Source organism: Panthera uncia (assembly GCF_023721935.1).
Source record: "Panthera uncia isolate 11264 chromosome A1 unlocalized genomic scaffold, Puncia_PCG_1.0 HiC_scaffold_17, whole genome shotgun sequence".
Classification (NCBI taxonomy): Eukaryota; Metazoa; Chordata; class Mammalia; order Carnivora; family Felidae; genus Panthera; species Panthera uncia.
The window spans coordinates 62428814-62455252 of NW_026057577.1; the positions used below are offsets into that span (position 1 = coordinate 62428814).

General features: G+C 36.3%; 1 protein-coding gene across 1 annotated transcript in view; it reads right to left on the reverse strand.

Moving 5' to 3' along the window:
* The window catches only part of EDIL3 (EGF like repeats and discoidin domains 3), a 283403-nt gene that overhangs the window by 208069 nt on the left and 48895 nt on the right, over positions 1–26439 (reverse strand). Inside the window, exon 4 of the mRNA XM_049648892.1 lies at positions 10477–10605. Within this exon, the coding sequence (XP_049504849.1) occupies positions 10477–10605 (129 nt within the window). The remainder of the gene's footprint in view (positions 1–10476; positions 10606–26439) is intronic.

The window sequence follows — 26439 nt, forward strand, 5'->3', positions numbered from 1 at the left end:
CCAGATTTACCAATGATGTCCTCTTTTTCAGAATCAGTATTATATTTTAGTATGTAATTATATTAGTGATGATTTACATATCACTTCTATTATGTTTTCTTTAAAATATACTGAATCTGACCATTATGACTTAGCTAATGTGAAAGATAAATACATGTAAAGACAACCAATCTTATGAGTCCTTTAAGAATACCAAAATTTGAAAATTTATTAAGTAACATCATGTATACTAAAGGCAGTGATTATATGTGTGTTTGTACTACACATCTTTTTTCATCTTTAAAAGTTTAGATTCTATGCTAATGATGCTGTTAAAAGCTAGAAACAAATGTCAATAATATTGCATACTGGAAAATGTAACGGTGTATCATACAGCCCCAGTCTATGGCAAAATTTAAGTGAAAAAAGTTATAATGTTACTGAAATTCACTAGCAAAAAACAAATATTTATGATCCTAGTGGAATCCACTTCAAACCAGTTTCCAAATCTGAACACTGTTTAGTTCTTCCCATGTCCTCATTACCACCTCAGTCCAAGCCACCATCATCTCCCAGCTGGTCTCAACTGTTCCACTCTTGCCTCCAACACAGCCTGTTCATCAACAGCCAGAGGTACTCTCCAAACAGAAGTTAGTGAGCATACTTTTTATTGCTCTTCACCCTCCAAAGATGCCCTTTCACAATTATAAATAAAGTAAAAAGTCCTTCCTCTGGCTTATCAGGCCCTACATAATCTGACCCTTGACTACCTCTCAGGCCTCTTTTCCACCCGTCTCCTCAATATTCACCATACTCCAGGTATATACCCTTCTTAAGACTCTAGCATTTACTATTCTCTGTTAACTTGCCTAACCCCCTAACTTCATTTACAGCCTCCACAGAAAAGTTAGCTGCTGGGAGAAAACTTCCTTGGCCATGCTTTAAAACAGCACTCAAACACCTCTGCTCTTTGTCTTTATCCTTATAATATGCATCAATACTTGATAATATATAGTGCTACATTAATCATTTTAATTGAAATATTTGTTGACATAATTGTAAATTCACATCCATTTGTAAAAAAAAAAAAAAAGAAAAATAAAAAAATACAAAGAAATCCCACGTACATTTTCCCCAGTTCCTCTCAATGGTTAACATTTTTCAAAACCATAATATAAAATCACAACTAAAATATTGACATTACTACATCAGTCTTATTCCTATTTCTCCAGTTTTGCTTCTACTCATTTGTATAAATGTAAGTAATTCTATACAGTTTTATCACATATGTAAGTTTGTGCATCTATCATCCCAGTCAATATACTAAAGAGTTCCAAAACCATGAAAATACCTCATATCCTTTTATAAGCACATCCATCCCCCTCCCTTCTTCTCTAACACTTGAAAACTACTAGTCTGTCCTTTGTTTCTAAATTCTTGCTATTTCACAAAGGCTATATAATTAGAATCATCTAGTATGTATTCTCTTGGGACTGGCATTTTTTCACTCAGCTTAATTTCCTGGAGATTTATCTAAGTTATTGGATGTGTCCGCAGTTGCTTTCCCTTTATTGCTGAGTAATGTATGTACCACTGTTGGTTTAACCATTCACCTGTTGAAGAACATCTTGGCTGATTCTATTTTTAGCTATTATCCATAAAGCTCCTAAAAACAACCACTTATATATTTTTGTGTGAACTCAAGTTTTCATTTCTCTGGGATAAATGCCCAAGAGGGCAATTGCTGGGCCATATGGTAAATGTATGTATCATAGTTTTTATTACCTACCTCCCCATTAGAATGAAAGTCCTATGATACCAGCGACTTGGTTGTTTTGGATCAGTGTTGTATCCTAGCGTCCATAACAGCGCTTGGCACAGAGCAAGGAGTTAACATATATCTGTTGGACGGGTAGGCTTCAGAGCCTTATGGAGCCAATGTGCACAGATGCTATTGCTTTTATAACTGATTAAAGCCAAATGAGTCTGCAAAAAGTCTCTCTGGGAAAAATGGTAGAGATGAGAATAAGAGAGGTATGGCCATGGTGTCCCCTCATGTGTCAGTTTGACCCTGAATGAAAGAGCTGTTAGGCTGAGCAGCTGTGTGTATAAAAGGATGTGTGAGTCTCTGAAAAAAAGTCACATGACTTTCCAGCCCCAAGGAACACAGAGTATCCCAATGTCATCAAAATGGCTGCTATAGCTTCGGACCATGTACAGTTTCAAGGGCCTGGAGGGCCACCAGCCCAGGACAAAGTAGCCTACTTGTTAACCGTATTTTCAAGATGGGACCAAGCAGCAGAGTCAGGGAGCTTATATACTTTCCTAAGCACATGTTGGCAACCTGGCAAAATAGTAAGTAAGCTCCCCCCAAAATATTTATTAAATGTGTAAATAAATAAATTACTTCTTGACAGGATTGGGTAAAGCTTCAGGGGAGAATGAGGCCTTACATGGGTCACTGGGATGGACAATGATAGTTTACAGGACAGGAATGTGGAAATCAATGTTAAGAGCCCAAGGTGAGAAACCTGTTACATCCAAAAAAACATATTTTAAACTCTATTTGTGGTACCACCTATATTTCTGGACATCCTTTATATAATCATGAATGAATCAGTTCTAGAAGGTCAGGCCTATTAGTATAAACACAACACTTTCATGTGTATAATTTTCTAGCAAAATTTGTTTAACATCTTTTTTGTCGAGATTTGTTTTCTTGACAAATTTCTTTCAATAAGCAATGGGAAAAAATCTTTAACTGTTATTAAAAGTGGCAATTTTCAAATATTTTGAGTTTGCGAATATGCAAATATCTCATTGCAAAAATCACAAATTATGTCTATATTTGAATAGTATAAATATCCATTATACGTATCTCAGTGCTCTTTGTAAGGCTCCTGCAAAGGATGAAAACACGAAAATTAAAATGCCTTGGAACTCTGATAGATTAAGGGATAACATATTTAAAAAATTTTTTTTTTAATGTTTGTTTATTTTTGAGACAGAGACAGAGCATAAACGGGGGGGGAGGGTCAGAGAGAGGGAGACACAGAATGTGAAGCAGGCTCCAGGCTCCGAGCTGCCAGCACAGAGCCTGATGCGGGGCTCAAACTCATGGACTGTGAGATCATGACCTAAGCTGAAGTCGAACTCTTAACCGACTGAGCCACCCAGGAGCCCCTGGGCGGGGGGGTGGGTAACATATTTTACAAACAATAAGCCAATATCTTTCTCTGGACTGATTCTTTCAATCAGTTCTTGCTGTAAATGGTTGAAAACGACAAAATTCAATAAGGTTGCATGATTATACATTTAGTGTAGGATTATGTTTGTGTACCCTAAGCTTGGCTTCTTTTTAAGTATTTTTCTGCTTAGTTTCTTAAAGGTATAGTAATTCCTCACAATATGGTTCTACAACACTGATTCTCAACCTTGGTTGTGCATTAGAATCATCTGGGGAGATTTTAAAACTCTTAACGCCATATTCCAGACCAATTAAATCATAGTCTCTGGGGTGGGAGCCAGGCATCAGTATTTTTCATAGGTCCTCAAGTGATTCTAATGTGCAGCCACAGTTGAGAATCAGTGTTCCAGAATAATTTGCATCAGTTTCAGTAGGGTGCTTATTAACAGTCAGACCTGGATCCACAATCATATATATTAAATTGGAATATCTATAGATAAGCAAGAGAAATCTGAATATTTATCTGTAGTCCCAGCTGTACAGTAAGTTTGAGAACCTTTGGTTTACACAGTTAAGGCGCCCAACACTGACCTGTAAAGTCACTGGTGAGTAGTAGAGTTAGAAATTTCAACCCACAGTCAGAAAATCTTTTGGAGTTTGAGACAAGTCTATTTTGGAAGTCTCTTTAGAGGTCTTGATTTAGCTAGTGTAGTTACATGGCTTGCAGGTGTCAGTAATAACTCCAGGTAAAGTTTCCACACAGTTTTCAAGTAAATACTTTATTAGGGCAAACTGATCCTTCAGTGGAAAGTTAAAGTAAAGAGGCCATTGAGCTAAAAGTAGAAAGAGTAATTTTTAAAAATAATAATTATTTATAAGAATCAGGGATGTTAAGACAAGAATTCTTACAGAAAAGCATAAAGCTGTGAATTGAGCTCCCTCTTGGCCCCCACTCATTTTTTTCCTTAAAAAAATTACAATTAAAATGTTTTTAGAGAAAGGGGGAAATTAAACATCAATGGGAATCCCCATTATACTTAAAATTATTAGACCATCAGGGATAATTAACCCTTTAAAATATGTAAAGTATGTTTTCAAACCTCTCATCTAACACTAACAAGTATCCTGTTTAGGGAAGCAGGACAAAGGATTATCACTTTTTTTGTATGTAATGTTTTACTTCAAGCTTTAATTTAAATTCTAGTCAGTTAACATAGATGGTAAAGTTGGCTTCAGGTGTAGAATTTAGTGATTCATCACTTACATGTAACACCCAGCACTCATCCCAACAAGTGCCCTCCTTAATATCCATCGCTGACTTAGCCCATCCTCCACCCATCTCCCTCCATCAACCCTCAGTTAGGACAAAGGATTATTAATTCCAGTTTTTATAGACATGTTATTTCTAGCACATAACACAGTGTGAAGGTCTGGGTGTTTGTTAAATTGAATTATCGGATAGGAATTTTGAAGCACAGAACCATTAAGTGCTAATTGATCATTCATCAATTGGGCTAGAGACAGCTGCATTAAAAACCCTGGCCTAATCCAGAAGTCTCCCCTAATGGCAGGCTTCCCCCAGTGTAAACTGGAGAATAAAGGCCATTCTTTGAGTTGTCCTTAGCCTGGTACACCCACAAACCATATGGATGCTTTTAACTATGTTGAGGGTACTGACCAAAGATTTTGATGCAATGGAGAGACGTGGGACCAGAGTCTGTATGTTTACTAAGCACCACATAACACAGATAACATGTAATTGCCAAATATGTTATTAAGCCAATTACACATGATCCTCAAAATGGAAAATATCATTGGCTAACTCTGAGAAAAGGGAAATATTTGAGTTACAAAAGTAAAATGACTCATAGGCCCATGCTGCATCAGCTTGGAATCTATATCTTTCTTGCCCAGAATACAACTTCCTTTTTAATCTTGATCACATGGAATTCAAGTGCTTTCATTTTTTAGTCATTGAAGCAATCCTTCCCATAGATCTTAAAAAGCACTTTGATTTCCTTGCTGAATTCAATGCCAAGGTTTGTGATACAAATAAGCGCTTGATTTCAAAGATGGAAATCCTTATTGTCAGTATTACTGGTAAGTGTTTTCTAATGTTAGGTTAGAATTAATACTATTCATAAAGTCATAGTAAATATCTGATACGAGTCAAAAAATAAAAATAAGTAAATATTTATTGAATGTATGAATCCATTAATCAATAGTGCAAAATTAAGACCAAACTGGTTTACAATAGTTAGCATAACATATAAGGAGGAAAGTTTTAGATTCTGTGTTTTTCTGGCCAACTTCTTCAGTGGGAAAAGGGACTAGAGAGCATATTGTCTTCAGCTAATCTGATAATATGGGCTATTTCTTTAAACCAGTCCTTTTTCTTTCAGGGCTTGGTGAACACCTAGATCAGCTCTCCTTCCTCAAAGAATAAGAACCACAAAAATTTATGCTTAACAGGAATTGAAGGCTGGGAGCTGTGCACACATAGGGAACAATGCACAGAATGCCTTCAGTGGTAAGGAGTTCCGGGAATGAAGAAATCGTCCTTCCCTAAGGCATTAGATTTGTTACTAGGCAACAAATAAAATATGATTACTTCTAGTCAGCCCAAAATGAGGCTCCCAGAAGAAAACTGTGTACTTAAAAATTCCTTTCAAAAGTCTAACCTTTAGACAATTTTGGTGCTCAATTCACCCTATAATTTACATTTTATAATGTATACACACATACACAAGCATGTATATACATATGTATACATATATGTACATGTGTGTATTTCACATTATTCTATGGAATTTTAAGAGCATGTATAATTTGGTAATTCTATATAAAAATACTAATTATTATTAGTCTTATAAAATTATAACCTCTGCTACTGTCATGATAAAAAAACTCACACATAATGGCTAAAATCCAAAACACTAAAGTAACAAATGCTGGTGGGGTTACAGAACATTGGAACTCTCATCCATCACAGGTAAGTGTGCAAAATGGTACAACCACTGTGGAAGGCGGTTGGAAGTTTCTTACTTTTTTTAAAAGTGTTTATTTATTTATTTTGACACAGAGAGGGAGAGGGTGTGCATGCAAACAGGGGAGGGGCAGAGAGAGTGGGAGCATGCATGCATGCAGGAGAGGGGCGGGGGGGGGGGGGGGGGGAGGAATCTTGAGCAGGCTCCACACACTCAGCACAAAGCCTGAAACAGGGCTTGATCTAAAGAACCATGAGATCATGGCCTAAGTTGAAATCAAGAGTCATGCTTAACTGGTGGCTTAACAGGGTGGCTTAACTGACTGAACCACCCAGGTGGCCCTGAGGTTTCTTACTCTTACATGCACTCTTACAAAATGACACAGCAATTGAACTCTTAGGTATTTACTCTGGTAAGTTTAAGACTGTCACACAAGACAAAAGAAAAAGCTGCACATGAATGTTTATAGCAGCACTATTTATAACTGCCAGAAAGTTGAAAACAACTAAGGTGTTCTTTAATAGGTGAATGAATAAACAAACAGTGATACATCTATAAAATGGAATACTATTCAGTGTTTTTTTTAAAGCTATTAAGACATGGAGGAACCTTACATATATATTGCTAAGTGAAAGAAGTTAGCCAGAAAAGGCTGTACACTATATTATTCCAGACACATACACTGCAGGATTCCAACTACATGACATTCTGGAAAAGGCAAAACTATAGAGACAAAGATAAAAAAAAAAATCAGTGCTTGCCAGGGATTTGGCAAAAGAAGAAGGGATGACTAGACAGCACAGAAGATTTTTAGGTCAGTGAAACCATTTACGAGGCTATGGTAGACATGATATTATGTATTTTTCAAAATCCATAGGGCTGTGTAATACAAAAAGTGAACCCTAATATAAACTATGGATGTCAGTTCAAAATAATCAATACTGTTGTATCAGTTATGAGAAATATGCCCTATTAATGCGAATGCTAGTAATAGGGGCAACAATACAGGCAGGTAGAGGGATAAATGGGAACTCACTGCTCAATTTCTCTGTAAACCTGAAACTGCTCTAAAATCTAAAATCCATTTATTAAAAAATCATATGTAGATAATATTAATTCTGGCACTGGAAACACTTTTTTCTAATTTGTAACATATTGACAAAATAGTTGTTAAAGTAAGTCTATTAATTATGTATTTATCATTCCTGTATCATGAAACTTAAATTTCTTTAGCTATATTCCAAAAGATATTTAATTCACATTCTGCCATATTGAACTAAATTAATAAGCTCCCCTTTTATGGCTATCTGAAGAAATTTTCAATCCTTTTTCCAAATGAAATGTTCATATTTTATTGGTACATTTCTTATTTTCATTGACTTTCAATGTCGTCTTGATTTGCAAAAACAATAATAAGTATTTTTGCCTCTAATGTGGTGTTATATAACTGAATGCCAATTACTTTTAGCTACTGAAAGTCTTGTGCAGAATTTCTCAAACTTCAGTGTGTATGTGGGTGTCTACTGGGGATCATTTTGAAAAAACAGATTTCTGACTTAGTTAAGCGGTCCTGACAATCTACATTTCTAACAAGCTTCCAGGCAATTCTGATGCATGACCCCACACTTTGAGCAGCAAGGCTCTAGAGCACATCTGGGCCATGAAACTATTGCCATTGTGAAAAATAAACCCAGATACCCAGCAGTTCTTACAAGGGATTAAATTGCTGCTTTTTGTTTGTTTGTTTGTTTGTTTGTTTGTTTCCCCTACCTGAAAAAGCTCCCAGGGAACCCAAAACTTTTAAATCTACTTTTCCAATATATAATCCTTTTCAATTTCATCTATGAAGAGAATGGCTTGATAACCTTTGTACAGTAAGCAACCTACCCATTTAGTCAAAATACTCTCCTAGCTTGCATGAACCGAAGACCATCTGTTTCTGGTTCAATTACTTGATTTATATATCTTCAATCGCAGAAAGATCAAACAACTGGCTCAAGGTCACTTAACCAATAACTGCAAAGGTCAGATCTAAATCCAGGTCTCTGAATCCAAATCCAGTCCTTTCCCCTCCATTTTCTGTTGTTTCTGATAATGATGCACTCCAAAGAATAGTGACTAGTTTGTTGAGACCACAAAATCCCAATTCTGAATTGAAAATCTCAGCCACAGGCTTGCCAGTGCAATTCCTAACATGGATTTAAAGTCTTGTTTGGAACCAGGTACAATAAGGGAGAGAATTTCTTTGTGCTTCAAAATAAGCCCTGGAATTCAAAGAAATTATGTGGATTAATGAGCTTATTTGAATACAGTGTAAGGTAGGAGAGAAAAGGCTTGGATGTTCCACCATGAAGAATGGAAGTGAGAATAGTTTGCTTTATTTCTCAAAACCTGATGGTTCTCTTGAAAGAATTCATAGCTAACCATGTATGGGAGTCAGAAGCAGGTGGACACTTCTCCAGGACCCTGTCCAGGGTAACCTCCCTTATACTGGGATTATCAAATGATGACCAGATGTCTTCAATGGAACTTCCAAGCTATTAAAGGTAATTGAAACTAAATTTTTCTTCACAATATGAAGAAAACAAGATGACCCAGAGATGTGAAAAAAATTTTATGCCATTGTATAGATATTATTAGTTGGAGCTTATATTTAGACTCTCTCGACCTCTGGTTTAAGGACCAGCCACAACTTCACACTGATATCAGCAGTAGGTTAGGGTTAGAGACTTCATCAATATGAAATATTTAAGTGACATTAGGGTCCACATATGCCTTCTAAATACAGTAAGAATCCTTGTATACTCTTACCCTCTCCCTCCTCGAGCCCTGTAGCATAGAAAAGAAAAAGTAAGGGTGATCTGACCTTGAGAGAAATTCCTGCCTCTGAACAGTTGACAGCATCCCATTATGAAAATTCTGTTCTCATTTCAAGGGAAGATTCCTCTATAAGTGTGTGTTTGGATGTAAGTGGCTCAACTGAGGTGCTCAAGTGGGTGACCAGACTGTCTTCCTCTAGGCCCTGCTGACACCATATCACAAATATTTGTAAACAAGGAAGATTAGTAATGTTCTCTTTACGGGATTAAGTGAATGTCAAAGCAACCAAGACTTTGGGCTCCCATGTCTGTCTATCTGGGGATGTTCTGAGGTATTCATGTGTGAATGCTGAGCAATAATGCTATAATAAGGGAGAATCAGCCTTGGCAATTCTGGACCCAGTCTGAGAAAAATCAGTAGCCTCTCAGTTCCTTGTGGGTGATCTGAGCTCTGAGAGATAATTATAGGCAGTTTAGGTGCCTGTTGTAAAGAGCACAAATGCTACCGTACTATAACCGTCTTGCACAGAACTTATACTATAAATTCCCAGTCACGGCAAGTCTCCAGAAAAGTACATTCTTCCCCCACAGTCGCAGAGCCCAGAGGCATTCTATGCTGTTTGCTGGTGGTTGGAAATCTGGCTCTAGATGACATACCCAGCTTTGCCTTACTCATTCCTAACACCATGGTCTTAACCATCACTCCAACAATTAGGGCTCATGTATTCATTCCCCACTCTTACTACCAGGTACCATTCCTGCATTCCCCTCCCTCTGATCAAAATCCTCTCCCTCTTCCAAGACTCAGCTCACATGGGACATCCTCCATAAGATCCTGCCCTGACAGCATCCCATCCACTGTGGCTTCCCTGCTTGCTGCACCCCTACCACAGATAAGGACCCCCAACCACTCACTTGGAATTTCTGTTGAGCCACACTTCTAAGAAGACAGCATCACGAGCAGTCCTATTTTGTTTAACTTCCCAGGATAAATAAGAACGGGGATAAAAGAGAGAAGTGCAGATAATACATTTATTGAACTTTCAAAGATTTTTGTGCTAAAAATGCCAACATTGGAAGCAGGAGGAAACTGGATTGCTGAGAGGGCTGGGTGGGCAGTTTTCTTTTATGAGTGTATCTCTGAAGCTAATCAACAGAATAATATCTGGGAAGCATGAAGAATATAGCTTCAGGACAAGTGTGAAAGAAAGAGGCAGATAGTTTAAAATAAAAGGCAACACTTTGCAAGTATGGCTGGACAATATTGAAAAAGGCTGACACCATGAAGCTATTAGCCCCATATACCACTGGGAGGATTGAGACATAGTCCAGGAGTCCTCAGCAGGAGATGTGGTATATTCAGTGGGAGAGAGGTGGCATTATTCAACTCTCAGGGTTCTCTGTTGCTGGAAGCTTCTATCAGTCTACTACCAATAAGAATGATAATGATTTGCATAGTTTGCAATCAATAATAATAAAAGCACAATGACTGGGGATGACTTACTGTGCTGACAGTGAATCCCATTAAATCCTCGAGGACATTTACAAACATAACCTATGAACGTGTCCCCTCGGTAAGCCTCACTGATTTCGCAGGTTCCTCCATTATGGCATGGGTTAGGAATGCAGGGACCTGAAAGGCAGAAAAAAAAAAAAAAACAATTGCTGCATGATACATATGCTTTAAAGTAGATACTGGGCCAACATTTTGCAATTAACAGTTTTATAGATATTACATACATATTTATAGATACTTATAGATATCTATATCTATAATATAGATATAATCTATATCTATATCTAATATAATCTATATCTATAATATCATATTTATAGGTATTTATATTTCTGAATATTCTTGGTATAGGAAATAGAGTTGTTATATGGGCTCTAATAGCCTGGGATTGAATCCTGGTTTCGCCACCTTCTAACCATGTGGCCTGGGAGGATTTAGCTAACCTCTCTGTACCTCATTGTCACCCTGTGTTAAATGTTGGAATTATTAGAATCTATCTCAAAAGGTGATGATACAGATGAAAAAGAATTTGTATGTATCAAACACCCAGAAAAATGTTTGTCACATATTAAGGAGTCAAAAACAATATTAGCACTAAGTAAAATATCGGTATTAAGGTTTCCAAATTGTAAAATATCTTCTGCATGTTTAAAAAGTAATACTGAATGGCAATTTCTGGAGTTATTAACACTAAAGAGCTTTTGTAAACCTGCAGGTGAAAATAGCATATACTTACAAATGACCGTAGCCACATAGTCCAAGGTACTATGGACACCTGGTTGCAATACCTTTACTGACTATTTATGAGTTTGTGGTGAGGCAGGCTTCTACAAATCACAATTTTTACCAGTCTATAAGAAGTAGCTCATCAAAAGTTACAAATATAGGGGGAAAAGGGCTGATAGTCATTTTTAAGCTTTGAGAAAGTGACTTTACCAAAGTTACTGGTACCTGTTAACAGGCACTAGAAGTGTGGTGTCTGATCTCCCTTGGAGAAAAGCAGCTATTAACACAATGAAGGTATGAACCTGGGCCAGTCCTGCCTAACTCAGGGCTCCTCTAGTGCACATTCTCTACTCTGGGGTGCCCCTTTGGTATGGCTGAGATTTTCTCAAGTGGCACGGCAGTCCCAGGCTTTTTTAATAGATCTTCCTTCCTTCCTTTCTTTTCTCTTTTGGAAGTGACAGGTTTGTGTCACAGTCTGAAGGCTAATCCTACCTACTCTTGCTTCTTTCACCCTTTGTCCATCACAGACATTCTCACCCAATAAATCTTTTGTACCTCTGATTTTGTCTTACGGTTTGCTTCTTTGGAAGTGATGCTAATTGACCCAGGGCAGAATACAGCCTAGGAATAGTGAAGAAGGGAAGAGAGACGTTGAAGGAACTATCAACTCTCACTGCGAGATGAAGAAAGGCCAAGGAAAAATATATAGCAGTCTCTAATTTTGTGTTTTTAAATTTTGTTTAACTAAAAAGACTAGAACACATGAGTGAAAGAAAAACCACCAAAGAGAAAGTTAAGATGTTCAGATTAGAAAAGAAAGATTAATTAAACAGCGTGACTATGTATGACAAAGTAAATGCCTGAGTCCCGGAGGAAGATTAGTCAAGAAAAGGAGCATGTGGTTTCAGCAGAGAGTAGAGAGGAGGCAACAGGGTTGGTCACAAGAATAGTGATAACTTGAAGCAATTGGGAGAGAGCTCCATTAGGCTAGGCTGTTGGAAGAGTCCAACAGTGAATGGCTCCTCAAGCATGGGACAAAGTCATTTAGAGACTTACAGATAGAAAAGGAAATTCACCATCATCACTTTGAGCTTCCAACAGGAAACACTTAGGGGTTGAAAAACATTGTCTTGCGTGGAGGCAAGACTAAAATTTAATTGCTTTCTCCAGCAACTGTCTTTGAAACTCAGTTTCTTTCAGTTTAAAATTTCATGAAATTCAACAGTTGTGGAATCTAATGAGAATATGCATGAAATACAACACCTTGTGGTAACTCTGGATCATGTTGATAGGGTTAACTTTCAAAAAGTGAAAAGAAATTAGTATATCTGTGATTTTTCTCCAGATACCTTCACATCAATTAAAAACAATGCATTTATTTAAGTAGGTAGTTTTGTGCGGTGTGGTATATTAATTAAACTAACCCACACCTGCCAGTTGGTACACTGCCAATGTTTAAGACAGGAAGAAAGAACTGCACCAATGATCTGTTTTGTAGTAAATGGAATCAGGTTTCTTCCATTGCTAAAATATGCAAATCATGTCACAGAACCTCTTCTTTCTCAGTTTTTCCTTCTTCCCTCTCCCAAAATAATTCACGTTTGATGGTACCTTACAATTTATAAATTCTTTTCACATATGTAATCACTTTATTTCTCTTAGCTACTCCATGAGGTCACTGTCATTACCATTAGCCTTAAAAAAAAGGTAGGGCACAAATATCAGATAATGTTTCTCAAATGAACCTCTATGAGTGATGTCTATAGGTCTCAAACTAAGAGTCTGTGATCCCGAAACCTACATTTTTTTAGAGACTGAAAAGTTGGGGAAGGGAGAATGAAAAAAAAATTGATTTAGAATTTTGATTCATCAGTTCACTTCAAAATAAGAAAAGCCATGACAGTTTTTTTTTATTAACTGATAAGTGTTAGCCATGCATATAACTGCTACAGAAAAAAATATGTAAGTAATTACACTCAATGAATTATACAATTTTAAATAATAAGGAGCCTTGGAAATAACCTAATCCAATCTTTCAATTTTGCAGATGAGGAAACAAAGCCTAATAAGAATTCAGTCATTTTTCAAACTAAAAACAAAACAAAACAAAACAAACAAACAAAACCAAAAAAACAAAAACAAAAACCTAATATAAGAAAAGTTGGGTTTAAGGATTTGTATTAGGAGGAAAACAGTTTAAGTTATTAAACCAGAAATGATCGAGCTATTCTTGCCTCTTAAAGAGCATGATGTCGTTTATATTTGGGAGAAAGTAAACCTTTTCTATGCTCTCTTCCTCTTAAAAAGCTGGGTGAGGGAGGGATTAACAACAACAAAAAAGGCTGAAATAGTAAGGCTTTCATCAGTTCTTAGGAACCGTTAAAGCCATGATTCCATGGAGGGTGGTCTATGGAAGTCACTTTGAAGAACGAGGGGCAAACAGTAGCTTGCAAGCCTACTGCACCTTAGAAAAGTAGTGGCTCAAAGTTGAGGATGAGTTAAGAGCTCTGCATAATAAAGGGAAGAACTAAGGAATGGATGGAGAAAACCCAGAAGAGGAGACCCCAAGGCTGAGCTGGAAGTGGACTTGAGGGACACAGTGGGGTCAAACAGTATGCTATGAGGCTGTAATATGTTAAGATAAGTAGCTAGTAAAAAAGCATGGCATCTAAAATTCAGGTTTAAGTTGTTAGCACAGCTCCTGTGTGAACTGTCTCTGCTGGAGCATCCAGATCTACATTTAGTCCGCTAGATGCACAGACCTGTGTGTGGTGTTTGGGGAAATCAAGAGGAAAGGGCTGTGCCATTCATCCAGCTTATACTGGTGGAAAGGAAGAAACGTTACAGCACATGAAGCCCAGGGGATTCAAGAAGAGATAGGTGGCAGAAGACAGAGCTGACAGGGTATCTAAAGTTTGAGACACTAGATATTTCCTGAGGGCATAGGTGAAGCCTGCTTGGCAATCTTGGTGCAACCTCTGGGATTCCCAAAAGATAGGAGTTAGAGCGTTGGGGCTGATTTCATTTACAACCCAAAGAACATCATGACCTCAGCTGACATCTAAGTTTCAGAAAAAGATTACCTGTTAACTGAGGTTGTGACTGCTGTTATTTTTCCTATTCTAAGAAATTCTATGATTTTCATTTAAAGCGTGAGGATGAGGTAAAATAAACGGGACAAGGATTTAACCTTTCTAGAGTGCCTTATATGCTAAGCAACATAAAGTATACACAGTATTCTAACTAATGCTCTGTAAGAAAATATCTTCATTTTAGAGGCCAGAAAACAGGCTTGCTCACAGACGTTAAGCGGCATGCCTAACTGGAAGAGGCAAGATTATAACACACTCTGCCTGACTATAAATCTATGCACTTTCTATTGAGCCACACTTCCTGCCATGTTGAAGGTCTGTATATTAATATGTTAATCTTGATAGATGCAAACAGAATCAGCATGAATTCACTAAGCATGTTCCTATAAATAATGCAGGACTCCAAAGCCTTCCTAAACGGAAATATTTCAGAGTGTTTTCAGCAAATGGATCAGGGTGTATTAGATATTATAAATATAGATAGATAAGCTCTGCTATACTAACAGTGCTCCATTCTCCATTTCAGCTATGTTTGAAATCAACTGAAAAATATGTATATTTCCCCAGTAATATTTTGTAATTACATATTTGTATGTATATAGTCTTGCTTGCACTATGAGGATAAGAAAAAAAATTGACTCCGTCTAACACAGAGATTTTGTTTGTTTGCTTGTTTGTCTGTCCTACTTATGGTGTATGCCTTGTACATACTCTTTTGGAGTACTCATGACAGAGTGTCCCTTTTCCCCATTAGACCATAAGTTCTCTATGGGCAGTGTCATGTACATAGTAGGTGGTGAATAAATTTTGAATAAACAAGGGTATGACAAAATGAGTGATGACCATGACATCTTTCGCATAAATCTCATTCAAATTTGTGTTTATAAGATACCAAATTCTTTTGGTTTTTCACTAATTAATTAGGATACCTTCTGTAACTTTTCTACACCTTTCAAGGTTCAAGTTCTTTAAATCTGTAATTAAGTTCCAGTATTTTTCATCTCTAATAGAGTTTAAGCTTCAAGAGTATTACAAGTGTAATACCACTACAATTGTAAATAACAGATCATTAAAATGTAAACTTTTGCATAATAATTACATGTATCTTAATTCTTTGGCAAATATAGAATCAAGAAAAATGTAACATTGTATCATCTCATCAATAGTGTTTTGTTCTCCTAATTTGCCAAATCCTGTGTAAATAAAGACATTCATTTAAAGCATTAGCAAGATGAAATAATCGGAATATACAAATTAGTACATAAAGGCAGTAAAATAAATGTAGCCGAAAGTCTCAACTCACAGAATTTGCTTGTTAGCCAAAACGTTTTGTAGTTTGATATTAAATAGTGATAATTAAAGTATATATCAACTCTTTCCAGGTTTGTTTCTCCAAGTGGTAAATGCGCTAATCATACGAGAATTAGAGATCCCAGGAAACTCTCTTTCTGTTTTTGTGTTTTCCCTCGTCCAACATATCAACTGTTTTACACGGAAAATAAGTTATTATGTTAAGGTTTTGGCATACTGATAAATAATCATCATCACCTATAGCATATATTATTGCTTGTACTGTGAAGGTGAGAAACACACAGGCCCTGACTTTGATCAACACAGAGTGTTTTGGTTTTGGTTTTTGGTTTTGGTTGTTCTGATTTCAGGTTAAATAACATTTATTCATTAGGCATCTATTATGTTCTAAGCACTCTACTAATTTGGATAGATATTTTCAACAGAATTAAAATAGTCAGCAGCTGGAAGAGTAGGTTCACAACACAAGAAAATATTTAGTCATCCAGTTTATGCATCTCACTTATTAAAGGTAATTTTAATAGCTATGCTTTATTGCAAATATAATACACTCAGTATATGTGTGTGTATGTGTGTGTGTATGTATATATCCATACATAGAGAGAGTTTACATAATGGTTTCTGGAAATTTAATTCTAGGGTTTCCTTAGTGAAATCACATTAACAAATGTTTGCAATATGGCCACATTCTTCACTTTTACTGCCAAAACTTTGGTATATTTAGGGCATCTCATATTTTTTCTGTAACATGTAAGCATATATATATATATATACATATATATATATATTGCTTATATATAGCTTTGAAAACAAATTTAGAGCAGAGCAAAATTTTAAAACAAATAAGAATTATCCAACCACTTAGAGCTTATAAAAACAAAATAAGACAAAGATGATCTTAATTCCTTTCCACTTCAAAAGTCTCTTTTAAAAGGTTTGCTTCCTTTTGTATTGTAGCTATATAAAAGGAGTATATACAGTGGTGGTTACAAGCTTCAGTTCTAATTAGTATTCATAAAAGTACAAATCATCCGATTAGACAACAACACTTGGTAATATCACTCTTAACTATAAAAAGTATAAGTGGACTTTTAACATACAAAAGGCTTCAGGGACTTTTAAAATCAATAATGCTATAATACTTTTGTAGGTAATCTTTAAGTAGCTCCTAACACAATGGGGACAGTATATGATCAATATTAATGAACAACTGAATTCCACAGCATGTTTTCCAGGCATTTTTATGCAAGCTCATATAAGAGTGTCAGCAAGATTAATTGTTCACAAAAGTAATGGATCTATATGGTTTGCTACTTTTCTGCATTTACCTCCTCACAATCTCAACAGTAGAGAGGTGAAGTTGTTTCCATATGTGTAACATGGTTAGTTTTTCACACATTCAGCGACTATGCCCCAAATCATGAATGCCTTATAGTATGTAAGCAGATTATTAGGAAGCAAATAGGTGAACCCTCTCTTGCGGTTATGTGTACATAGTCTTGGCCAACTTTAGAAATTATTCCCCCCAAACGCTGGCAGTTAGATATTAAAAATAAATGTACATTTTAGATTATATAATAAGGAAATGCCAATCAGACAATCGCAAGAGCACAGTTTCACTAGCTGTTCTTGCAGTAGAATACAAAAGGAACAGTTACTACCCAAAAGTTCACTTCAAAATCTGGTCTTAAAAACACATTAAAGCCCTCTTATTATACTGTTGCTTTCACATTTAATAAGGTTTGAACATGTTGGCAGTTGCCATTTTGAGCCATTGCCACTCTATTTTAAAACTAGTTTGAAAAAGGAAAAAAAATAGTCTGGGAACGTTGACATGACTGATGCTTCTCAAACCATTTTTTTTTTTTTTTGCTTCTTGTTTTTCTTTCATCCTCCTCCTCTCTCTTTACATTTAAAAATGTAAAGTGCAAATTCAGCCATTTGAAGGGAAAAATTATCTGTGGGTGTTTTGTACATATAAGGCGGGTAAACTATAAAAAACCTAAAACATTCCATTTTAGAGGAGGAATGAGAAAATGTAACAAATTGTTCTTTAAATGTAAAAATATTTGAAGAGCTTATAAAAATTGAAATCTGGGGCTAAACAGAGTTCTTGTTTTTAAATACCTGCCAATAAACTTTCTCCTCAAGAATTAATACTGGACTCCTTATATAGAATTGTCCACAGGAAAGCACTGAGATAATTAGTGGCTAAAGACATGTTTTTAGAGTCCCTACATAACAAAGTCCTGCAAAGTGGGTGGCTTCAAACAACAGAAACTTATTCCTTCAAAGTTCTGTAGTCTAGAAGTCTGAAACCAAGGTGTCCAGAGGACCAATCTCTCTCTGAAGTCTCAAGGGAAAAATCTGTTCTGGTCTCTTCCAGCCTCTGGTGATTCCTACATTCCTAGGTTTATAGTAGCATAACTGTAAGGTCTGCCTTCAATCTCATGTGCCTTCATCCCTGCATTGCCATGTGTTCGCTCCTCTTCTTACAAGGACACCAGTCATTGGATTTAGGGCCCAGTCTAATCCAGGATTATTTCATCTCAAGATCCTTAATTAATTACATCTGCAAAGCCCCTGTGATGATCTGAACTTTGTTCTCCCAAAATTCATGTTGAAGCCATAAACACCATTGTCTCAGGATGTGACTATATGTGGAGACATGGACTTTAAAGTAATTAAGATTAAATAAGGTCCTATGGGTGGGCCCTAATCCAAGCCAACTTCGCTTACCAGAAGAGGAAATTTGGACACACAAAAGAGACATCAGTGATATGCATACACAGAAAAAAAAAGCCACGTGAGGACAAAGCAAGAAGTTGGCTATGTACAACCCAAGGAGAAAGGCTTCATGAGGAATCAAACCTGCTGACACCTTGACCTTGCACTTGGAGACTTGTGAGGAAATGTATTTCTGTTGTTTAAGTCACCAGGCTGTGCAATTTTGTTACGGCAACCCTAGCAAACTAATACACACCCTATTTCCAAATAAGGTCACAGTCTGAGATTCCTGGTAGACATGAATTTTGGAGAGGACTATTCAAACCACTATAGTCCCCAAGTGTCGTTTTCTTGCATCAGTGGAGTTCGTTAAGGAAACTAGAGCCTTCACTTATTATTAAAGTTGGCTGGCAAAGCACTCATATTTATCAACAACTAACACTATTTTTACTTGGCTCTCATTACAAGATCAAGAGAGCATTTTAAACTTGGAGCAGTGCCTAGAAAGAGTGCAGAAATGGCTACTCATTTGGCATCAAGGAGGATCTGGCACTGCAAGATAGAATGAAAAACCAAAAAAACAATTAAGATTTCTTGGGGTTGATCTTTATCCACTTAAGACCATTGTCTAGAGTTGGGCTTGCCAGTGAAAGTACTGTTTTACATAATCTGTCAACAATCTGAGAAAGTCTTTATATGTATTATTTCTACAAATGCATGGCATCATTTGTGTCACAATAGTTGATATGTCTTCTTTTTCCAATAAATAAATATCTTATTAAACATTAATATGATCTTTAAAAAGTTAATTACAAACTATAGCAAAAGGATGAATCATTTTACAAAGTGAAAATTCTTGTTATTGCCACATTTTAACATGGAACATAGCCTCTCATTCTCTCCTCTTTCCATTCATCTGGCACACTACTGTGGAAACAGGATTCCTAAACCACCACCCACATAATGGAAATTCTCAGCTTGGAATGACTGATTGACTGATTGATTGATTTAGAGAGACAGAGATAGAGAAAGGGAGACAGAGAAAATTGCTGGCTGATTTGTTTGTTTGTTTATAGGCAGAGAAAAAAAGAGAGAGAGAGAGAGAGAGAGAGAGAGAGAGAGAGAGAATCCCAAGCAGGCTCTGTGTTCAAATGGACAAACTGAGAATGATGATTTCAGCTGAAATCAAGAGCCAGAAGCTTAACCAGAAGTACCCCTCAGCTGGGAATGTTTTATTACACAAATAGAAATCTGTCTCATACTCTACAGTCATAATGCACATACATTTTTTTTTTAATTTTCCAAAACCTGCCATCTATTTTGAAATACCTTTTAGCTAGCCAACAATATTTGCTGACTGTGTGATTTTTATCATTAATAGAGCGATACGTAGTGAACACAGACAAAAGACAACGTTGCCCTTCGATTTTCTTTCTAAAACAAAGGACACTAAGTCTGACATAATATACCTATAAACAGTAGAGAGAGCAGATAGAAACTGTTTGAATTAATGAATCCAAAGAAAATTAAGTTAGTATTGCTGAAGTTAGTCATATAAGACCCAACTGTACTTTGAAATCTTGGGTCAACAGAATAAACACTCTTAAAATCTAAGAGGAAGAGATAGCAAAATTATAAACCATTATGATAAGCAAGTCATACTTTTATTTCTTTCAGACGGCCACTAGAATAAGATTAATGATTTTCTTGTGAAAATTCCTATGATATTTCAGAAAACACAAATGCAACCCAAGCTAATTGATAAAACTAACATCCAATAAATTTGATCAATCTAAGGAGAAAAAGTCTGTTTCTAGTAATTGTAGAAAACTAGTTTTCGTTACCTCTATGAAATTATAGCAATTTATCTCCAAATCCTTAAAAAGTCCTCTTTATTTATTTATTTTTTTAACATTTATTCATTTTTGAGACAGAGAGAGACAGAGCATGAATGGGGGAAGGTCAGAGAGAGAGGGAGACACAGAATCCGAAACAGGCTCCAGGGTCCGAGCTGTCAGCACAGAGCCCCACGCGGGGCTCGAACTCACGGACGGCGAGATCCTGACCTGAGCCCAAGTCATACGCCCAACCGACTAAGCCACCCAGGAGCCCCAAAAAGTCCTCTTTAATCAGGGAGGCATTTCCAAATGGAACTCTGCAAATGACTTGTTGAGAAATTCATCTGTCTGAACTCATATACTATGTCTCAAAATACAGTTCAGGCTCAAGAACACACATCAGCAGGTGGTGCAAAGTGGTAAGATATCATTACAGGTTGCCATTAGCTATTCCCCTTCTCCATGTCAATAGGACAGGGTATAGATCAAAGACAAGGCAGAGATCAATGTTTTTCATGTGTATTACTAAAAGCAAATATTTGAGTCCAAGTTCCAGGAGCATCAAAAAATTTTACTTTTTCACATGGGGGTCTCTAAAAAGCTACAAAATTTTTATGTTCTTCATCAATCTTTCTCTGACAACTCTTCACCTTTTCCAAGCTCTGAATGAACTTGCCACCTGAACTGTGTGACTAATAACTCACTGAACATTGCTTTCTTCTCTAATTATTTCATGGGTCTATTTTGTCTCTCTGATGAGATTGTAAACTTATAAAATACAAGGATTAGGGGTTCATATAAACTACTTGTTCATAGGACCACCTTCATTTATTTTTGTACCCCATAGATCCTGATAAAGTGCTAGATACTTTGGTGTTGTTTCATTAATGTTTGATGATTGAAAATTATTATTATATTATATTATACATATTATATTATATGTTATTATATTAGGAATGTCAGAATGTAATCCAAACTTCTAATCATAGTCTATAACAAAAACTTAAAGTTTAGAGATCAGATGAATTTTCATCTGTAGCCCTTTCTAATCCACACTTAGCAGGTTTCCACAACTAATTTTAAGCCTGAGGCCAAGCCTAATTTTCATTGTTGACTGCTGTCGCAATTTATAAAATACAAAATTGTGGATAATATAAAAATCACAAATAGGTGCTAAAAATAGGTGCGTGCATGCACGCGTGCATGTGTGCATGCACACACACACACACACACACACACACAAGCACAGCTGCACTATTTCCCCAAAACTACAGCTCTCTCTCTTGAAATCTAGAATAGTGCTTTTGATTTTGAAGGCAGTGATAGGAGGTGGGGAAAAAGATTTCTATTTTTACTTTTGGAATCTGCCCTCTGTGACTGCCATCCTAATCACGAGGCAGCAAGATCCCTATAGGAAGACTTTCCAGCTACATTCATATGGGAAGGGTGCCAATCCAGACTTCACGGCTGAGAAGGCTGGAAGCACAGCTGGCTAGGTGAGCTACTGTTTGGATTGCCTCCTCAGGTCCCGCATGTGGCTTCTTAGCGGCAGACTTGAGAAGGCATAAAACAAAGCAGGCATGGATTCTGGCCAGCTGGCCATCTGTTCCTTCACCCACTGTGATAATTTGGTCTTGTAGAATTTTGTTAAGTGAGCATTAAGTAATGACCATGTCAAACAGAGTGCATAATGAATGCTTCTTAATCACTGGATAAAAGCTTAGGGGATGCTTGCCCAAACACAGAAAAGGTCACCAACACAAACGAAGAATTAAAACAAGAAGAATGAAGGAGATGCAAAACTAGCGACAACTTCTTTTCCATTTTTACTTCTGATCATCTTGAGTCTATGTCAAATACATGATGGAGGTCTCATAAGGAAGTTAGGTAATACCATCACAGTTCCTACTATCTCATTATACATATATACACTTTTATTATCAAACTAAGGAAGAATTTTAAAACTAAAAAAAAAAAAAAAATGTGAGGGACTTTGTCATCCTGACCTGGACTGAAAGCACTCACAGTTAGAGCACCATTAATATCACAATTTTTCAAATAATTCCCCAGAACTACATCAAGTAGTCACTGAATATTTGGCCTTATTTTTTAAAGATCAACTGAAATATCCTATTCCAAGAAAGCAGCCTTTCCCTCATAAACAATTAATAACTGCAATATCATGAAATTTTTTAATCCCCCCAAAAGACATGTAATGATGTACATAATGTATTATTGGGACAGTCTCCTACTGCCTGGAAATTGAGTCCATAAATTTGAACTACTCTTGTATAGTCAATTTTACCTCCACTATTCACAATGAACCAAAATGCTTTACCTGATTAAATTACCATCCTGTCACATAAAGATGATAATTTTATCTAGGATTCTACTCGTATGATTCCCAGATTGGAATGCATGTCTATACCCTACTGTCTCTTCCAAATTTCCCTTTCCTTCCAAGACTACCCCAAGTTTCATAACCTCCATTAACTCCTCCCTATCATCTCTCCTTGTCCTCTTCAACAAATGTTCTATTACTCTATTACTCTGTATTTTAGTCTTTGTTTCATTCATTCACTTATCCACTCATCCATTTATTCACATAATCACTAGGTTCAAATTCAGAGCTCCTATTGTGTTCCAAATTCAGTGCTAAGTACTAGAGTTATAGTAGTGAGCAAAACAGATACTCTTTCTGCTTTGCATAACCTAAGACGAGTGGTAGAATTGATACCAACCAAATCACCACATAAAGAAGTGTGATTGTTTAATAAGTCATGAAGAAAAGGGGTAGTGTATCCTGATAATCTATTTATAGGAGGTTCTCTGAGAAAGTGACGTATAAGGTAGGAGCTAAAAAACAAATAAGGGCTAAGGTTATGAAGGAGATGAGTTTCCAACTCATACCTCTGTGGAGGGCAAGAAGAAAGGTCACCAAGAAACCAGTGTAGTTGGAAGAGACAGAACAAAGACAGAGGGATAGACAGGGGCCAAATCATGCTAGCTGACAAAGGCCATGCACACACAAAACATTGGCTTTATGGGATACATTGATACATCTGAGCAAAAAGATAATAGGACCAGAATTTCAATTTCAAAGGAAAATCTGTGTGCTCTATGGACAGTATAGCATAGGTGAACACAGGTAAACACAGGTGAACATAGGACAGAATTGGCACAGGTGAACACAGACCAGTTACAAGTCATCCCTATAGTCCAGGTGAAGCATGACAAGAAGCCTATATTAGAGTGGTGGGCTAGGAGACAGGGAGACAGGCAGACAGATCTAAGAGCAAAGGGTCAACAGTGGCTACTGTGTTTCTAGATTTCACATCTCTATGGATGAATGTTGGTAGCATCCCCTAAAAAAGAAATCTTAGAAGAGGGTCTGGATTAGAAGGGAAGATCATGAGTCAGTTTTTTGGATCTGTTCTTCAAGAAGAGGTATCAAGAAGGCAGAAGAGAGTGTGGCCTGGAGATACAAATGTTAGCATCCCTAGGTATAGATGGAAATTCACAGCATGGGTATAATCAGCTATTGGAACACTAGAGATAATACAGATAATCCAGGCCCAAGATTCAAGAAATACCACCATTTAATGGTGAGGTAGGAAATGCAAAACTCCAGAAAAAGCAAGAGCCAAAGAGGTAGGAAAAATAGTTAGTAGGAAAGTGAAATGATTGTGGCACTTAACATATTGCTTTGCATTATTAATGAACTGCTTAATGTGTATATATTTTATTCATCTGAATAGATTTTAAGGTCCCAGAAACATAGGATTTCTATTATAACCCACTCTGTGTTTTATATGACTCCTAGCACCCAACAAATACTTGTTGGAGAGTTGAAAAATGTTCACAACTTCATGGACTGAATATACTGGCAATGTACGTTAGGGATATGTTCTCCTTTAGGTGACATTATAGTATACCAAAAGTACATTCTGGTTGACTCTTTTTCTTACCTAGGGAGTTAGTTTTATACAACTAAAGAAAAAGCCTAGTTGGAGCAACTACCAATACTGTTTGCTTCCAAAAGAAGGTTTATTTGGCCTAAAGAAGTAACATATTTTTCAGCAACCTCAGTTCCTTTGGAAATCACAAGAGGAAAAAATAAAACAGAGGGAACAAAAGGGTTATAGGAAAATGAAGAAAGATGGAAAAATTGTATGTTGAGAAAATATACATGTTTCCTGATTTCCTGAAACTCTTCGAGCTTTTTTCTGTTTTTCCATGATCTGTCTCTCTGGAGCTCTAAAGGTTGTCTTGTCATTTCACTAACCTCACAAGTCCTTTTGTTTGAATGCACATCTCAAATTGATTCGTGTAAGATCATTCTGATGGGAGAACTCATTTTGAATTTCTTTACAATTAGGACAAAAAAAACCTCTACCGAGATTTGCCCACAGGGATAAGCAATGTGTGGGCAGAAAAAAAAAAAAAACACAAAAAACAAAAAGCCATTTAGAAATAATAACATCACATTTTACATAAAGTACTTGTCTGTATGCTTGTAGTAGACATGAAAATGTAGTAGGCAGTTAAATATTTGGGAACTCTGGAAATCCACTTAAAAATGTGTACAACAATTTATTATCATTGCAAACCCAATTAAAAATGTTGAGCTATTAAACACAATTCACTTTCTACCCCATGAGAGAAAGTATTAAATGTATGCAGCACAGATTTGCATTACTATAAAAATCTTTATTTCTACTTTTCCAGCATTATGCATTTAAATTTGTAAATTCCATGTTACATTAATCACATGAATATAGATGGGCAATTTTTAGATGGAACTATGGTAATCACTGTATTCCCTATAAAAGAAACCATTCCTGCTGACAATTTTGTGGTGAGTTTTGTAAAAGATTGACTATAGTTCATAAAATGGGAAGGCTTACTTCACACAAGTTATTAGACACTTTAGCCCTTCTTGGCTTGATCAAAATAATAGAAAAATTTAAATATTATACTTTACTATCTGTCTTTGGACTCTGACACTGTGCATAATACTACCTAGAATATGGTCATATAGTCATTAAAAGAAGTGGCAATAATCCAGGTTTGACTGCACTGTGATTTAATATTTATAATGTTTTTATGATCCAAATAAAGTATGCTGATTAAAATGATCAGGATGTCACCATCTGGATGGACAAAAAAGCTGAGGTTCACGTCTTCAGTACAAAATGCCTGGAGCTATTTTTCCCTGTTACTCTTTATTTCCAACACATTTTCTGTTAGATGAAATATTATAGTACAGAGAGATTATATGTAGTAGAGAAGACCTTAGTCAATAAATGACTACCTTAAATAATTAATTAGGAGTTATTACCAACATGCTACTTAAATATAGTAGGTCTGAAATTGAACTTCATTAGGTCATTCTTTAAGATCAGTGCATCAAGTATGAAAGATCTTCAAAGTAATGGATAATTTCCTAGAAGCGAAAGAATGTGTGGCTCCAGTTGATCAATGCAGTAGAGCTTTTAGTGTGATTTTCTTGCAAAAAACTTTTAAAATAATTTATAAGTCCAATTGAGGTAGGCCATAAACAATGAGGTAAAGAGATTTATGATTGTTTATTTAGTGCTAAAAAATAAGTTGTAAATATACAGACATGGTAATTTTCAAAAAAAAACCAGCTAAACAATGTCCTTATATCGTTGTACAAGACACTATGGTTCTTTGATAGGTAAGATATGTTGAATTCTAATAGAAAATTGGCAAGCAGTAAAAATGTCTTCAATTTGTGCATTCAAGGATAACTGTATTGTTGAAGATTAAATATATTCTGGATGTGGACTGAGGCTCACTCCCATAATGTAGTATAAATTCCATTACACTTGCTTTAATATTTTTTTGTAGAAGATCATTTTCACCATGCTGTAGGTCACAGAACTTAAGGGCTCCAAATTTTCTTTGATGTAGGTGCTAGAGGGGAACCTGAAATCTCTAGGAGAATCTCAGCTCTTCCATAGGAGCTGTCCTAGTCCACCTCGGGGCAGAAAACCACAGTTTGGGTCACATGCTTGTGCTCATCAGGCCTCTCAATTTTCCTAACAGGACATCATTCCTACTTCTGCCTATGCTGCCTCTTGAAGCATATGGGTATAAGTGCTTTTACCATGCATCCACCTCACTGGAAAATGCTGTTGTCTCTACCTATAACCTGAGGGGTTATAAAGCCAGAACATATGGATAAGTACTCACAATAAATGATTTATTGATACTATATTGGAAAACAATAA